Source organism: Miniopterus natalensis, chromosome 17 (assembly GCF_054644295.1).
Source record: "Miniopterus natalensis isolate mMinNat1 chromosome 17, mMinNat1.hap1, whole genome shotgun sequence".
NCBI classification, from domain to species: Eukaryota; Metazoa; Chordata; class Mammalia; order Chiroptera; family Miniopteridae; genus Miniopterus; species Miniopterus natalensis.
This window is the reverse complement of record NC_142097.1, coordinates 22,935,786-22,953,836: the sequence shown is the minus strand read 5'-3', so window position 1 is coordinate 22,953,836 and position 18,051 is coordinate 22,935,786. Positions and strand designations below refer to the sequence as shown.

General features: G+C 46.5%; 1 protein-coding gene across 2 annotated transcripts; it reads left to right on the top strand.

The window, feature by feature from the left end:
- The first annotated feature begins 106 nt into the window (after positions 1 to 106).
- On the top strand, positions 107 to 4,723 carry LOC107528932 (tubulin gamma-1 chain). Of its 2 annotated transcripts, XM_016202174.2 has the most exons (11): positions 107 to 192; positions 507 to 619; positions 824 to 991; positions 1,789 to 1,857; positions 2,091 to 2,170; positions 2,614 to 2,740; positions 2,973 to 3,059; positions 3,175 to 3,324; positions 3,737 to 3,889; positions 3,973 to 4,134; positions 4,322 to 4,723. In XM_016202174.2, exons 1-11 carry the CDS (start codon positions 144 to 146, stop codon positions 4,517 to 4,519), a joined length of 1,356 nt encoding a protein of 451 aa, XP_016057660.1. In that variant the 5' UTR covers positions 107 to 143; the 3' UTR covers positions 4,520 to 4,723. The 2 variants fall into 2 exon arrangements, with proteins under 2 accessions (XP_016057660.1, XP_087682717.1); XM_087826591.1 differs by lacking the exon at positions 3,175 to 3,324.
- The last annotated feature ends 13,328 nt before the right edge of the window (positions 4,724 to 18,051 follow it).

Here is an 18,051-nt window from a genome sequence, read left to right as displayed (position 1 = left end):
CATCTCCAGAACTCACTTCTCATTGGAGCGGAGAAAGTTCGTGGGCGGAGCGGGTTGTTTGGCGCCTGCGTGGTGCGGTGAGCGGGCTGGCGAGCGGCGGCTTTGCTAGCGGGAGCGGCTGAAGCGCCGGTGCCTGAGGAGCGATGCCGAGGGAAATCATCACCCTACAGTTGGGCCAGTGCGGCAATCAGAGTGAGCGAACCCCCGCCCCCTCCATTAGCCAGGCTCACTAGATTAAATGGGACCTCACTGTGGAATCCTAGACTCCCATCTGCCCTCCCAGAATCCTAAAGCGGGACATGCCCGCCCCAGTGTCCAGTTACCCAACCCGGAGGGGCCTTTCCCTGCCCAGGCGTCGGCATACAGCCTATTCCTCTGTCGTGGGAGACTCCTGAAGTTTGACTTCCTATCCCTGTACTCAGGCGCTATATCGCCCAGCTCCTAGTTGGAACCTGCCCAGACCCAGATATCCTCTTTCACCCCTGCCCATCCCTCCTCCCCCCCAGTTGGGTTCGAGTTCTGGAAACAACTGTGCGCCGAGCATGGTATCAGCCCCGAGGGCATCGTGGAAGAATTCGCCACCGAGGGCACTGACCGCAAGGACGTCTTTTTCTACCAGGTGCTCCCAGCGACTTGGCCGGGGCCGGCAGTTGCCCAGGGGGCCTGAAGGGAAGGGCAGAGGCTTGGTACTGGGAAACTCTCTGGGCACAGCCACCCAGGGTGGCCGGCTTGAGGAGGGAGGGCAGGCAGGAGCCAAAGTTGGGAGGACAGGGGACTGGGCAGGCCTTTTCTGATTTGGTTTGTCCTGGACTCCTTTTGACAGGCAGACGATGAGCACTACATCCCCAGGGCTGTGTTGCTGGACCTGGAGCCCCGGGTGATCCACTCCATCCTCAACTCCCCCTATGCCAAGCTCTACAACCCAGAGAACATCTACCTGTCCGAGCATGGAGGAGGAGCTGGCAACAACTGGGCCAGTGGATTCTCCCAGGTAATTTGCTGTTCCCTGGCAGGACCTGCAACACCTTTCCTGTGTGGGGACAGGCCCTGTGACTTCCTGGAGAGATGAAATCAGACAGTAGGAGGGGAGAGACATGGCTGAGGGGAGTTCTTTTCTCTAAGTCAACTATGTAACATTATTAAGAGACTACACTAGCTAGTACCAGGCCATACTAAGTGCTTTACATATATTAACTTGTTTACACCTCTCCAAAACCCACAGACACTTACTTATCTGCCGTTCCAGAATCCCCCAAAAAATCTGAAAGCAAAAGATGATTTATAACTCATTTAGCAGCAAAACCAACTCTCAGTGGAGACAGGCTATTTTATAGTTTCTATCCAACTTATTGTCATTACTCATATCTTTCTTTGCAGAAATATTAATATATTTGATCATACCCCTACTGGTGTTTTGCTGAACATACATCATATGTACCATATTGCCTTTCTAGAATCTGAAATATTCTAAACATAAGCTCCAAAGATTTTAGATAAGGGTTTATGGACCTGTATTATTACATTCATTATACAGGTGAAACAGGTATAGAAATATTAGGTAACCTACCCAGAGTCACTCGGCCAAGTAGAACTAGACGTAATATATGAACTTAGGCAGTCTGGATGTAGAGTGCCTGCTCCTAACTTCTCAATGCAAATAAAAATCAGGGCCGCCTTGCTCCAGAAAAGAACTTTTAGGTGCTATAAGGAGAATTAAGGGTGGCTATTCTGATATCAGAGTCCTTGTCTCATGGTCCTGCCACTCTGACCCTCCCCATGTCTGTACAGGGAGAGAAGATCCACGAGGACATTTTTGACATCATAGACCGGGAAGCAGATGGCAGTGACAGTCTAGAGGTAAGTGTCTCAGGAATGCTGGTGGGAACCAACATAGGGAAGGCTTAGTAACACCCTTTAGAAGCCACCAGACCTTCTGAGAAATAAGACAGAGTCTCCTAAGTTCTGTGTGTTGGGGGAGGGAAGTGGAGGAGAGGCCTCAGGAAGATAGGACTCCAAAAAATTGTGAGATGGGTTCAGTTTTGAATCCTGCCACAAGATACCACGACACTGACTGCCTCTTTCCCATGTAGGGCTTTGTGCTATGTCACTCCATCGCTGGGGGGACAGGCTCTGGCCTGGGCTCCTACCTCTTAGAACGGCTGAACGACAGGTAAGTCTGTGTTTTGAGGGGCTGGGAGGACGTGGTTTTCCAAGTAACCTGGATTCCCTCCAAATATACCTTCCTATTCACTGGAGCAGGAAAGATACCTTCTAGTTCCTCCTGTAGTGAGGAAAGTCAAGATACAATGATTGAGAACCTGGTCCACTCCTGGGGCTTTGAACCGGAACCTAGAATTCAGGCCCTAGATGAAGAGATGGAGGTTTAGGGAGAGTCTGGACAGTTTGAACTTGGAACCCTAGATCCTAAGATTTCTCTCTGCCATTTGGGAAAGTTATAGACTTCCAAATTCAAGTCTCCTTTCTCTCCTTATCTTATGGCCCCATACTATTTTCCCCGTCCAGACTTAGTTGCTTCCAGACAGCTGTTGGGAATCCCATGTTTACTAAGTCTCCAATCCGTTGCCTTGACTCTCTTCTCCCAACCCCCACCAGGTACCCCAAGAAGCTGGTACAGACATACTCAGTGTTCCCCAACCAGGATGAGATGAGTGACGTGGTAGTCCAGCCCTATAACTCACTGCTCACACTCAAGAGGCTGACCCAGAATGCAGACTGTGTGGTAAGTCGATTTTACCTTTGCCTACTCCCAACCCCCCCAACTGTTTCATCATTTTCATGCATTTAAAAATTCCATTTTAAGGCCTCCTGGGCCCTATTCCTGTGCAAATCCCTTTTGGATGGGTCTTTCTGGTTATAAGGTTTAAGGGAAATTAAGCTTTAGAGCCCAGGCTCAGGCAGAGCTCATGTTCTTTCTAATCCCCAAAATCTGCCACCCTCATCTATCCCCCCAGGTAGTGCTGGACAACACAGCCCTAAACCGCATCGCCACAGACCGCCTACACATCCAGAACCCATCCTTCTCCCAGATCAACCAGCTGGTGAGCCATCACTCCTGGACTCTTGGACTAAAATCCTTCCCTACTGGAATGCTGTCTGGGGAAGGGAGCACCCCCAACCGGGCCAAGACCCATGACCTGGCATCCCTGTCCCCAGGTGTCCACCATCATGTCAGCCAGCACCACCACCCTGCGCTATCCTGGCTACATGAACAACGACCTCATTGGCCTCATCGCCTCACTCATTCCCACACCACGGCTCCATTTCCTCATGACTGGTTACACCCCCCTCACCACGGACCAGTCGGTAAGAGCGGCCCTCAGTGTCCCAGGCCCAACTGCCCTGGGCCCAGAGGCTCTAACCCCGCCTTTCTCTTCTCCCTGCTGCCCCAGGAGGCTCTGTGCTCAGGGACTGGCACAGACTATACAACTTCCTTGCTCTCCTCTGTCCTCTGTCTTTGACTCTCTGCAGGGCTTGGGCCGAATGGGATCTACTTATGCTCCTGCACAGGGGCATGAGTTTGCTGAGCTGAGGATGGTTAAGATTCCTGATCCCACAGCAGAGGCTCAGTATAGACCTGAATCTAAAGACACTCCCCAAAGAGGCCATACTGCCCCAAGTCTGGTGCAGGACATGTGTTGCCTGTCTTCTCTGCCCATGCATCTGTGGACTGTGCCCTGAGTGCTGGCCTGGTCCCTGTGGCCCACTGTCCCCTCAGGTGGCCAGCGTGAGGAAGACCACGGTCCTGGATGTCATGAGGCGGCTGCTGCAGCCCAAGAATGTAATGGTGTCCACTGGCCGGGATCGCCAGACCAACCACTGCTACATCGCCATCCTCAACATCATCCAGGGGGAGGTGGATCCCACTCAGGTAGGTGAGGCCCCTTCACTCCACCCCTGAAACCTGCAAGGGTAGAGGAGAGGCCACCACCACCACCCCTGTGCCCACCCTAGGTCCACAAGAGCCTGCAGAGGATCCGGGAACGGAAGTTGGCCAACTTTATCCCCTGGGGCCCAGCCAGCATCCAAGTGGCCCTGTCGAGGAAGTCTCCCTACCTGCCCTCTGCGCATCGGGTCAGTGGCCTCATGATGGCCAACCACACCAGCATCTCCTCGGTGAGTTTCACAGTTTGCACCTATTTTCCCATAATAATTTTCCTGGTTGTGCTTCACCTCTCTACATCCCTGCTGCTCTGCTTCTGGCTTTTTTACTGTGAAGATAGCCCAGCCTTGGTTCCCTGGCTCTCTGGGCCATATTTTTCCTCAAAGTTCTTTTTGACCCCTGCTTTCTGCACACCTCAAGCTCTTTGAGCGGACCTGTCGCCAGTATGACAAGCTGCGGAAGCGGGAGGCCTTCCTGGAGCAGTTCCGCAAGGAGGACATCTTCAAGGAGAACTTTGATGAGCTGGACACATCCAGGGAGATTGTGCAGCAGCTCATCGATGAGTACCATGCCGCCACGCGGCCAGACTACATCTCCTGGGGCACCCAGGAACAGTGAATCCCCTAGGACAGAGACCCTCATCTGCCTTACAGGTTGGCCCAGGCCCTGCCTGACTGACCACCTCTTCAGAGCACAGATCAGGGACCTCACACATTTCTTTCTCATAAACACATACACATACTCTCTGTTGGCCTGGGGACACACTTATTTCTCCTCTTGTGAGACTATTTATGTTTAATAAAGCACTGGATATAAATCAAATCACTGGTCTCTTTGAAGGCATGGAGAACTGGAGAAAGGGAATGCCTGTTCCCTCCCCATTACTAACAGGGTCTTCCCCCATTTCCAGCATCTTCAGCTCTGAGCAAACCACCTCCCCTAGCTTTTCCTTCTCTTGCCTAGTTTTGGAGAACAGGTGGGGTTGACCCACCTGAGAAATATGTTTCCAGGGTAAAAAGGCCCACAAATACTATCTGACACTCTGCGTACTATTCCTTCCTACCCCTCCCTGTATCAGGTGACCATTCCACCAGTTTCACATTCCCACAGCAGTGTCCTGTTGATCGTTAGGGCAGCAGGCCCACAGCTGCCAGCCCCATCACCAGGCCCTAGGCAAGCAATAGAGACTGCCCCAATGCCTTTAATCTTCTAGCAAATGGGGTAGTCCTTGAGAGCCAGGCCTAGAGAGCCACTGGTCAGGCAGCTGGAGTCTAGGACAATTAAGTCAGGAGACCAAACAAACCTGAAGCCTAGACTGTAAGCAGGGCCAAAAATGGGCCCATAGCTAAGGCGCCATGATTCTCTTTTTTTCTTTTTTTAATATATCTTTATTAATTTCAGAGAGAGGAAAGGAGACGGAAAGAGAGACATCAATGATGAGAGAGTCATTGATCAAGCCCGCAACCCGGGCATGTGCCCTGACCGGGAATCGAACCCCGATCGCCTGGATCCCAGGTCAACGCTCAACCGCTGAGCCACGCCTGGCCGGGCAGGCGCCATGATTCTATTCTCAGGTGGTCTCGTTATTTAAAGGTCCAGTGCCTTCCACTTCCGGTGAAAGGTTGAAGGAAAGTAGTAATACATAGTGATCTAAATCTTCAGGATCACCCCAACTGGGTGCCTCGGTTGGAGCATTGTCCCCTACATCACAAGGGCTGCGGGTTTGATTCCCAGTCGGGGGCACATAACTAGGTTGCAGGTTTGTTCAGTCCCCAGTCTGGACATGTATCCTCAGGTGAGGATTCAAAATAAATAGATCTTCAGGGTCAAAAGGACAAAGCAGGTTGTCCCTAGACTGGTGGATTGTCAGGGCCCCTTTTAGGCCCTTATGCACCCCAAAGGTAAAGATTATAGTAGCTGTAACATGTGGCACTGTGTTAAGTACGAAATATTATTTTATTTAATCCTCACAACAACCTTCTGAAGTGGTAGATATTATTAATCCCATTTTATAAATAAGGAAACTGAGGCCAAGAGTTTAGTTTACCAAGTCACCCAGCTAGTAGATGGCAGGGTTGGAGTCAAATCCTGGTTTGCGTGACTGGCATCAGTGTTCCTAACTATTGTACCTCACCCTGCCTTTTGTGATATCTTACAGGGCTGGTATAGAATCATCCCATTTCTGAGGTCTTTTGGAGCCATTGGATGGGCCCATGGTTGTCAGAGGCTATTGGTGACCTTGATAGGGCAGATGCAATCTAGGGGAGGAGGTGTCAGCTTCAACTGGCTACAAGTATACCTACAAAGTGTTCCCATCACACAGGTCAGAGTAGCTGGGGAGCTGTGCCTGCCTTCTTACCCTCATCACCCTAGGCTGTCTGCAGCCAAAGCCAGAGGGTCAGGCCCAGTGGATGAGGGATTGGGGCTGGCAGAGCTCAGCACACGGGGGAAGCACCAGCCCTAAAAGGTGTCTGCAGCTCCCTACAGAGGCCGAAGAGCACCCAGGAACTTTGGGCAAATTTAAGAATGTTTTCCCTCTTGCCCACTATTGGCCTGAGACACTTTCTTTCATGAACCTATTCATCTTTAATAAAGCTCTGTAAACACAGTGGACAGCATACAGGCCAGACCCTTATGAACAAAGGGGACCCTTGCCAGATTGCTGGGCAGAGATCAGGCAGTCAGAAACCAGGCAGGCCCTGGGCTGCCTGAGGGTGGCGGGGAGGCCACAAACCTGTCACAACAGTCAAAGCATGAGCCTGTCACTATGGGTTGCCAAGGCTGACTCAGGGAGATCCTCCCAGTAGGGAGGAAGATGACTTCAGGGAAAACCAGCCTGCACCTGGTCCCTTCATGGCTTCACCTCTGACCCCTGCACTATGGATACCTCTCCTTGCTTCTCCCATTTTACCGCTCCTGCCCCTGATGACCAGTATTTCATCACCTGGGACATGTGCACAAGTGGGGATCATAGGCTGGCAGACGTGGCAAGGCTACTATATGTGAATGGCCGACTGGCCCACTTCCAGACCAAAAACGATCCTAGGGCCCACCTTTGCAGGATCCAGTAAGAGCACAGAGCCCCAGCCAGAGGAAACACCCAACTAGTCCAGAGTAAAAGTTTGTGTGGATAGTACTACAGTCTCCAATCCAGAGGAGTGAACACCCTAAGCAAGTGGGCCTCCCTGGGAAGGAGAACTAATTAGATCTGCAAAGATGCCTCCGTTTTCTGACTGTCGAGTGCCAGGCATTATAAGCTCAGCAAACACCTCAATGCCAGTTTCAGAGCCAGGGCCCTCCCCCAAGGCTATTTCCAGATCGCCCATCACCCCACACCAGCACAGCCCCTCCCTGTTCTTGGCCTGCCGCAAACCCCAATGTGTGTCAACTAGAGGGCAGTGAGGAGGCCAGGTGGAAAGGGAGAGAGGCCTCTGGGAATCAGGGCAGCAGGTGGTGCTGGTGGTGAAAAAACCCTGTGGTCTGAGAGCCTGCAAGCTGCAGAATTAACAGTACCAATGAGAGACGGCTGCTGCGGAAAAACTGGAAAGAAGGCAGAATGCTCAAGCCTGGAACAGGGGCCTCTTTTTGACTAAACGAAGAAGAGAAAATAAGCCAACTAAAGGTAATGTTCCCAGAACATTCCATGTGATGTGACCCTACTTACATGAGACAGAGACCCAGTAGCAGGGAGCACATTACCAAAAACGGAGTGGTGTAAACGAATCTGAAACTTAGGGATTGTAACTTTGGAAAGTGGATTGAGATGAGGCAAAGGGGTGATGAGGCTACACACAGACACTGGACAGAGTTAGTGATCAGTCCAGGAAACCTTATCCATGGTCTCCACCAGCTGCAAGCATTCTAGATCTCCCTAGAAATGGGCAGGCACTCTGCAGTAGAAAGTCGATTAAAATCCAGTATACAATACCTCCTCCAGTAATGCCCACTGCCACTGGCTCACTTTTCATTCCCTCTTGGGTGTCTTAAACAGGGGATGGGCTCTTCTAGGGAACTAACAGAAACAATTTAAATTGACAATCTGATTTACTAATCCATCATTTATAAGTTTTAATTAAACCCCCAAGAACTGGGTCACTGCAGCATGAATTGGTAAAATCGTAAAACTTAGTTTCTTGCAAAGTGGCAGGCCCTGTCAGTCAGGGTCAAACACCCCATGCAACCCAGATAGAAACACCCTCCTCATGTCTCTGGCAATGCTATGTTAGTGACCCCGGCTGTGGAACCCAGAGGTGGGCAAGTCTTCCTTCCAACCCTCAAATCCACCACTAAGCCATTCCAGAAAGGGGAAACTTATTCATTTTTAAAACAAATATATTAAGGGCTATGTGCCTGAACCCTTTCCAGGAACTGGGAATACCTTGATTAATAAGTTAAGGCCCTGAATCTCAAAAAATTCACAGCCCAAGACATCTACACAGAAGAGTGACTGTCAAGGTGGTAAGCATACTTCAGTGGGATCACAACAGTGTGTTCTCAATAAATATTTGTTGAGGTGGGCTTCCTCTGGAGCACACTCATGCTTTTCTTCCCCCTTTCTCAGGAGTGTATCTCTGCTCCCTTTCTCCTAAGCTGTAAGGGTCCCAGCCAGACTTGCAACCAGGGGAGCAGCAGGTAGCAGCAGCTTGTCCCAGGATAACCCCCTGAACCTGTCTCCAAGGCCCCCTTTTCTCTGACTTTTCAGTGAGCTAACAGCAGTCCCACCTTGGCTCACATCTGTCACTGTGACTTTTACTTCCCAATGAGTCCACAGCATCCTGCGTGGCTCACTTCTTTCCCATAATGTTTCTAGAAAGCCAAAGCAGAGCACCACCTAGGCCCTCTGCTGTTGCTTCTTCTAGCCTAAGCCCTTCCTTTGTTTCACTACCCCCAGCTTTGATAAATATACACTCAAAAAATTATTAAAAAATAAATATTTGTTGAACGTTTGCAAGAATGAAAGGCTGTGGAAGTCACATAGAGAAATGATTGTTTGACAGAGCCTTGAATTCTGAAGGAGAACTTCCCAAGTGGAAATGTATGAGAAGGCAGAGGGACTCCCATGTGCAAAGGCCCAGGCTGAGCAGGGGAATGGGAGGTGGAGTTCACTTCTCTTCTGCAGCTCAACCACCTCCTCTCATCAGCTGAGAGGGGGAAGCTCACACTGGGCAAATGGGGCCATCAGGGCCCACCTGGGGCTGAGTGAAGGCCAAAGGCAGAGAAAGGGGGGTCTGGCCCTACCCAGGTATGACAGCTTCACAGAGAGAAGCCAGCCAGTAGGATGTTGTAGACAGGGGCGTAGTTCATTCACTGACATCCACAGGGAAAAGCATGGTAAGCAAAAGGAAGCATATCTACATGGAATAATATTTTTTCCTGATAAAAATGTAACAAGGGTAAAAATAATAGTAAAAGAAAAAATTTTTTTTAAATTAAGGGCTACTGCTTTTCCACTGAAAGAAACCACAACCTTCCTCAGGGTAACCTACACTCTGTTCTTGCTCTCCTGGAAATTACCCCACTATGTTTCAATGAATGATTCATTTTCCTGTCTTCCCCTCTGGTCTGTGCATTTCCATGCCTGGGACAGTGTCTTTATCTCTGTGTTCCTGATATCTACCAGAGGTCCCCCCACAATGTAGCTCTTGGATAAACCTTGGTTGAACAAATGAAAGAATGTTGTCAAGGCCACAGCTTCTGCTCCCTGCCTTTCCTTTAACAAGACATTAAGAGACTTGCCACACAATCAGATAATAGTCTACCCCAGGATAAATTTGTATGTTCACCATTGGCCTACAGATTAGGAATACTGTGACTTTAATCCTAGACCATTTTCAAAGAGGAGGGAAAGGGGGGGCGGGGAGGAAGAGATGTAATTGTGCAACTTTAGACATGAAATTTTTAAAATTCCTTTTATGCATGACATAAGATAGCCCAAGATTCTTATACAGAATAGCTTATGGTATCAGGAACCAAATGGCTTGATGTAGCTGAATTTCTGATATTTGATCCTTTGGAAATTTTCTCAATGGATATCTTATACAAGGTGCCATTAGCACCTGAATGGAAACAAACTAGTGACTACGGCTATCTTACTTCCTACAAGATCAGATAATAGTCATGGATCATGAACTGGATCTGTAGACAGCTACACCAAAATGGAGTATCAGTGGAAGGTAGAGCAGTTCCAAGGCCAAATCTGTAAAGTAAGATGGGAAAAGGGGGCAGTCAGAACTGGCTCAGCTGGAAGGTAAACCATAGGGTAAAACAAAGTTGCCGACTGGATGTGCTCCTCTTAAACAACTTCCAGAACCTTGCTTTGCTCAAGGAGCTCAGCCACTGTCAAGACATGGCTGGAAGGAGGTGGCGAGGAGTGAGAGAGCCTCAGGATCACCAAACTACATCAGGGCCAGTGAGGAAAACTCTGGGCCAAACAGCCCCAAGTCTTGAAAATGATTTATCTTCCTTTCCCTAATCCGTAGTCCTCCCTGAGAATTCCCACTCCATGTCCCACACTTGCTTAGGATTCTTAAATCTGGCAAGAACTGCTACCCAGAACTTTTCTCTTGCCCAATTAGATTTCAGTTCTGTAAACGGTACTATTCTGAGTATCCCATCAGCCTGGCCCCCAAGGCTGGAAATGAATCACAGAGAGCACTGGCCACAGGGATAATATGAAAAAATACCCTGAAGTTCATGAGAAAAACGCAATAGATGAACATAATAGGGTTTAGTTCAAGAGGCTAAGAAAGGCCAGACTACTCCCTCTGCTTCTAGGACATAACCATAGGCAATACAGCTTAAGAGGGTCCCCCACCCAGAGCTATGGAACAGCCTTAACTGAAGTCTATCACGGCCTCGGGAAATCCTTGTAACCTGGCCCTCTCGTGGGTTATAAACACATCAGTCCCGAGAGCACTATAAAACTGTCTGCTCCAGTGTTCAGTTGTGTTCAGGGATCTCCCCACAGTGACTGTTCCATCCCAACAGCTATGTTCCTTTGAATGCACAATATTTATTTCTCTGTATACACTGCCATTGTCCCCTGCTCTTTCAGCAAGTTCCTGACCACTACCTTTAACCCATATGTGTGTGCATGCCTTCCGGTAACTGCCATTGTCAGCTGATGCACCAGCTGCTAATCTGTAGGTCCTGAGCCACCACACTGATGATTATGACCCTGCCACACCCCATTCACTTATACCCCTGCCATGTGAATAAGACCCCAATACATGCATGCCTTCCTCCCGCTTGCCCTGCGCCAATAGTTCTGAACTTCTGCTGATTCATGGATCTCTTTGAGAATCCACTCTGAACCTCCCTAAAAAAACAGAAACATGAATTTGAAAATAATTTCAAGTGGTTCTTGACTTATAAAACCCATGCTTCAGGCCCCAACCCAATGCTAACAATTCCTAATGTCAAAAAATGATGGCACATTGAACGTCAACTGTAACTGAAAAATAAAAAATATTAAAAATAAAGAAATTGCCCAGCTGGGCATGGCTCAGCAGTTGAGCATCGACCTAGGATCCAGGAGATCGCGGTTCGATTCCCGGTCAGGGCACATGCCCGGGTTGTGGGCTCGATCCCGTCAGGGGCAAGCAATAGGCAGCCAATCAATGATGGCTCTCTCATCAGTGATGTTTCTATCTCTTCCTCTCCCTCTCCCTTCTTCTCTCTGAAATCAATAAAGATATATTTTTTTTAAATAAAAAAATAAAAATAAAGATATGATGGCACTTCTAAAGAAGCAGGAAGTCAGAGAGTGAGAACTGAAGCTAATTCTTTCCTACTTGTTCTCCAAATGCATAAAAGCCTGCAGAGGACTTGGGATCAAAGGTTAATCAACCTCATTCCTGAGGTCCAGCCAGGTGCTGAACTCACTGGTCCACCTGCCTGAGGCTCATAATGACCAAGGAAAGCAGGACACAGGCCTCTCGCCTTGCCCACAGCAATACACCCCTACGTGTGGGTCAACCCAGACCTTACACGCCTTTCTGTATGGCCATCCAGGTGAGTCTAGTGCTCACCTTGTCACCTTGAAATAGTGGATGAAAAGGACTTCCAGCAGGTCTGTTGGGCCACACCTTCCTGGAGCACATCTTCAGATCAAACTCTGCTGAGCTCAGTGATGACTGCAGCCTCGCTACTGGCCAGATTACATTTTCTGGGTCACTCTGACCTCCTCAAAAACCACAACTATCACTGAGCTGGTGTTCTCATGCTAGTATCCTACTCCAACCCTCTCTGCCTCAAAAAACAAAATAGAAAACCAGCCTTGAACTTGGCACAGGAATACTCATCTCACACACACACACACACACACACACAGGGTTGCCGCCAAACTGTCTCCAACCTATGCTAAAAATGATTACGTATTTCCAACAAAGACTAATCATGAATGTAATCAAGGGTCTATGGACCCTGGGAATGGGGAGAGGTCTCACTGCCATTCCACAGATGAGGGACTTCTCCCATTCTAGCCTTTCCCAACCAAGGTAGCTTCCTCCTCCCAATAAACATGTACACATCATTCAGACTGGTAGAGCATTAGCAAGAAAAACAAAGCTTTAAGGTACAAAAAAAACCCAAAAAACTCTCCATGGACCTCAGAGTCAAGTCTTTTTTTTTTTTTCTTTTTTCCAAATCAGTCCATTCTTGATGCTATGGACTATCCCATGAATTTCTAATTCTGTGAATAACCCATTACTAGAGTTTTGTTCCAAGATTCAGCCGAATTCTGGCCTCTCACCATGTGCTTTCAAGCAATGCAACGTAATTAAAATGTTATCATAACCTACTTATCAGTTACTAACTAGATCTGTGATCTTAGGCAGGTCACTTCCTGTCCGTGGGCCTTGGTTTCAACATTCATTCACTCAACAAATATTTATTGAGAAGCTACTAAGATCCAGGCACTGAGTTAAGCGCTGAAGACAACAAAGACAAGCAAAATATCTCCTGGCTGAAGAATTTCTCACTCTATTGTTTATGCGTTAATGTGAGTAACTAGTCACATGACTGCAAGGGGAAAACTGGGAGAGGAGCACCTGTGTCTGATTAGGGGCATAAGGGTCTGTAAAAATAAGGGGTTGGGCTTCTAGATCAAAGAGTCTGTTATTCTAAGTCTGTGATGAGTTGCAAAAGGACACAGAAGCCATTTGGATATTCCGTTCCAGAGAAATGTTTGCAGTACCAGCCCTCTACCAGCGCAGATAAGGAGTTTACCATTGGCAGTTCACCATCTGGCACCGATACCTCTCTTCCAAATTAAATGGAAGCCAGACTCTCATCATCAGACTCTTGTGTTATCCAATTCTAATGATCACCTAGGAATGTAAAACGCTTGGGAAAATCGAGTCTCTTCCAATTCAAAGGTCAGAAAACACATTCCATGTACTTGAGCTATACATACATACTTAACCAGCTGACGCAGCAAACATCGTTTAGGAGGGGGGGAAAGACGCCCACACATACATAAAATACATCCATCCAAAGGCTTTCTTTCAAGCAAAACCAGAAATAAAACCTATTGATGTGTTATTGCCGGGCTTACCATTAACACACACACCAGCTAATCCTATTTAAATCCTCAAATACTGAAAGGGACGGTTATGAATTCCCAAAAGGTCAGTATCCTTCCAGGTTGTCTTCTTTTTCTGCTTAACTGTATTTCCTATATTTATTACAACAAATACGTTTTGATGCTGTAACGTTTAAAACCTGGTAGAGGTTATTATTTTATGTAGCATACATTGTCATCTACCATTAAAATATTTATTAGTTGTTGTTTTTTCCTGTCTTCCCAAGGAAGCGTGAGGGATCTGATGCTGCTACATTCGGACTGGCTGCTAAGGAGTTATACGTATAACTCAGTGCTTAGGCTTTTTCTATCTTGAAGTAGAAATGCAGGTAATATATAAACCTTCCTGATTCCCCTTTCAATTCTTCATGATGTATGTGTGTGTATATAGATATATATATTCAGTTATGAAAATGTTGTGTTAAGAAGACATCTTGATGATTGCACAACAGTGTGAATGTACTTAATGCCACTGAACTATACACTTAAAATGGTTAAAATGGTAACTTTTATGTTATGTATATTTTACCACAATTTTAAAAATAAGCAATTAATTTTAATTTTAAAAATACAACTGATTTGCGTACATAGGCCTTGTATCCTGTAACCTTTCTAACCTCACTTATTAGTTCTAGTAGTGCTTTTTTTTTTTAATATTTCTTAGGATTTTTTATGTACAATCATGTCTTATGTCTCCTGTATGTAAAGACAGTTTTTTCTTTCTTTCTTTTTCTCTTTCTTTTTCTCTTTCTTTCTTTCTTTCTTTCTTTCTTTCTTTCTTTCTTTCTTTCTTTCTTTCTTTTCTTTCTTTCTTTCTTTCTTTCCATCTTTCTTTCTTTCTCTTTTTTAAAAAATATATCTTTATTGATTTCAGAGAGAGGAAGGGAGAGGGAGAGAGAGAGATAGAAACATCAATGATGAGAGAGTCATTGATCAGCTGCCTCCTACACTCCCCCTACTAGGGATTGATCCCAAAACCTGGGCATGTGCCCTGACTGGGAACTGAACTGCAATCTCCTGGATCATAGGTCGATGCTCAACAGCTGAGCCATGCCCAGCGGGCTTATTTATTTATTTAAAAAAAAAAAAAGCCACATTGACAAAGCAAAGGCTCCAGAGTATACAATCTTGTGTTTTCTGTACCCTCAAATGCTTCTAAAATATGCCAAGGAGGAGGAACCCTGTCACACAGATGTCAATTCAGATTAGGGAAGATAAGATTAAAATTACTTTGATTCCAACACGTGAGAACAGTTTGAGAATGACTTTTCTTCAACACGTGATGAACAAAAAAACACCTTAAGCTATGTATCACTCCTGAGCCAAGGAGGAACTATGGCAGAGGGAATTGGATGTTGGTGTTTCCAGGGTTCCTTACTTATTTGATCACAGGGTGACTCAACAGAGGGAACATTGTTTCAACCTGTTTGGTCTTGGTCCATCCTGAAAACACACTTGCTGACTTGGTTCTATCACCAACTTACAGATGGGTTGAAGCGAGCAAGGGAAGGGCCTCTGACAGTCTTCACTGGGGACTCCTCAGAGCAGTCACAGAGCCGCCCCGAGAGCCTGCACAGAGGGATTGTCTGAGACCTGCAGAGGCCTCAGGTCAACAGCCAAAGTCATAAACTGGAGAGGTAAGGAGCCAGAGGGGCAGGCAGGCCAAGACTGAGAAAACAAGAGCTCCAAGACAAAAACCATTAATAAAAAGTGCTAAAAGGTGACTATAGGGCTGGATCTCCCAATTTTCAATTAGACTTCTAAATAATTATTTTGGTGGCAAGGATTTAACAAACCAAATGATGGAGAGCAGGAAACTAAAACCATGTAAGAATATTTTTTAATAATCTCCTAAATACTTTTAATTAGCCAAATTCTCTAACCTGGCATAGCTAGAGAAATGTACTGACATCAGTAGTCCAAATGGACCAAAAAATATGAACAATAAGAGTTCTAGAAATAAAGGAATAATAACTGAATCCCAGATACTTAAAGAGATCAACTTATTAAATATAACAATATATTAAAGCAGCAGCAGGAAATATAGTATCTTACTATATTGGAAACATTTTAAAATCTCATCAGAAAATAAAAACCTGTGAAGACACAAAGCACAAATGACTGGGACAGGATCTTACAAAGGAACTGTGACAAAAGCACCAGCCCAGCCCTAGCCATTCTGGCTCAGACTGAAGGGTCTTGAGTTCCATTCTGGTCAAGGGCACGCACCTTGCTTGCAGGCCTGGCCTCCGTCGGGCACGCGTGGGAGGCAAACAATTGATGTGTCTCTCCCCCTGCCTTCCACTCTCTCTAAAAAATCAATGGAAAAACCTCGGGTAAGGATTAACAAAAACACAAACAAAAGCACCAACACAAATATATCATGAGTCGAACAGAAATCACATTTACGGTAAAAAGAGGGGGGAAGTGCAACTTTTACAATAAAAGAAGGGAAAATACAGACCATGCACAATAATACTATTATGTGTACCTAATGCAATACTTTTTTGAAAAAGAAATGAGCCTCAGTTTCCTCATTTGTAAAATGAGAAGTTGAAATAGACTTAGGGCGCTTAAAATGGATGCTGGTGCCCAGCCTGTGTAGTTCAGCGGTTGAGCAGGGACCTAGGATCCAGGAGATCACGGTTCAATTCCTGGTGAGGGCACGTGCCCAGGTGGCCTGCCGGATCCCAGCAGGGGTGGTGCAGGAAGGAGCCGATCAATGACTCTTTCATCATTGATGTTTCTCTCTCTCTCTCTCTCTCTCTCCCCCTCTCCCTTCCTCTCTCTGAAATCAATAAAAAGATATATATATATTTTTTAAAAATAGGTGCTGGCCTGTGACTGGAGCCTCCAGGCAGCCCCTCCCACCATGCCTCTTCCCTTCCTTTTCCTTGGAGTGCTGTCCATCTTTGTGAACACTGAAGGGGAAAGGCTGGGAAGGCCTAATTAATAAATGACCTCCAGCCCTAGCCAGTTTGGCTCAGTGGTTAGAGCACTGGCCTGTGAACTGAAGGGTCCCAGGTTCGATTCCAGCCAAGGGCACCTACTTCAGTTGCAGGCTCCATCCCAGGCCCTGGTTGTGGCTCCCGCAGGAGGCAACCAGTCAATGTGTGTCTCTCGAATTGATGTTTCTCTCTCTCCCTTCTACTCTCTCCGAAAAGCAATGGAAAAAAAGTATCCTAGGGTGAGGATTGAAAAATAAACAAATAAATGATCTCCATGTCCCATCCAGCTCTGGCAGGCTGCCACTGTACTGCCAATAAATCAGCATCACATCCACAGTGGCAACAAGGCAGAAGCTCCGTACTACACAAAGAAATGTAGCAAATAATGGAAATGATGGAAACATTTTTTCTCTTTCTAAAAGCTGCTTTTCTGGAAAGTACATTTAAAGACTATGAAGACTGTTAAAAGTTAAATACATTTTAAGGGAGACATTCCTGGCAAAATGTGTTTCTGAGGCAGACTGGAATGCGGGCTAGAGCCATACATTTTATGGCTGAAAATGTAGCTGCTGACAACCACGAGCTGCTGACGATCACGAGCACCGACGTGGCAATCGGGAGTAACATGGACATGAACGAAGAGCAGTCACAGATCCCTGACAATGCCGCCATGAAATGCATAATTCCCAGCAAGCAGTGTAAACAAGGATTAGGAAATACTTAAAATAAAAAAGTAGCCCTGGCCAGGTGGCTCCTTGGCTGGGGCATTGTCCTGTACAGCAAAGGGCTGTGGGTTCAATGCCTGGTTTGGGCACCAGTGGGAGGCAATCAATCGATGCTTCTTTCTCCCTCTCTCTCTCCCCCTTCCTCTCTCTCTAAAATCAATAAACATACCCTCGGGAGAGGATTTAAATTTTTTTTTTAATTTGCCTCTACCCTTTCTCTAATAATTATAAAGATATTAAAACAATCACTTATTTAAAAAATATTACATGATTTGATTTCTTTTACCAAGGCACAGGTACCATACACAAATTTACCTTAGCATTCAAGTGATTCCCGAAAGAGTGTTCTCAAATTTATACTTGGCGTAAGTTTTTCATTTAAAATCAATTGTGGCCCGGCCGGCGTGGGTCAGCGGTTGAGCATCAACCTAGGACCCAGGAGGTCGCGGTTCGGATCCCGGTCAGGGCACATGCCCAGGTTGCCGGCTCAGTCCTCAGTGCCAGGCGTGCAGCAGGCAGCCGATCAATGACGACTCTCTCATCACTGATGTTTCTATCTCTCCCTCTCCCTTCCTCTGTCTGAAATCAATAAAGACATATTTTTTAAAAAAAATCAATTGTGAAATACATAGGGTGCAATTATACTTTCCTTGCTACTTTTTATGTCCAAAAAGTTTTTAAATGTCCAAAATCAAAAGTTAGAAAGTTCAATTGTGGATTATATCACTTTAATGTTTAAGTGCTTAGGTTTTGTTCTGTGGAGGGCACAGCTGAATCCTGAGTGTGTAATTTCAGCCTGGTCAACCACATATCTTCTCAGCGCTCTTCTTCAATAAGAGAACTAAAAAGACTCAGCTAAGCATACTATAGAGCAGTGCTCCTTAAACTTTACCA

Bases quoted from the DNA above. Each gene is read 5' to 3' on its own strand.
- LOC107528932 (XM_016202174.2), top strand. From the start codon at position 144: ATGCCGAGGGAAATCATCACCCTACAGTTGGGCCAGTGCGGCAATCAG. The intron at 193-506 runs GTGAGCGAACCC...CCTCCCCCCCAG, and splicing joins GGGCCAGTGCGGCAATCAGA to TTGGGTTCGAGTTCTGGAAA. The intron at 2,741-2,972 runs GTAAGTCGATTT...CTATCCCCCCAG, and splicing joins CCCAGAATGCAGACTGTGTG to GTAGTGCTGGACAACACAGC.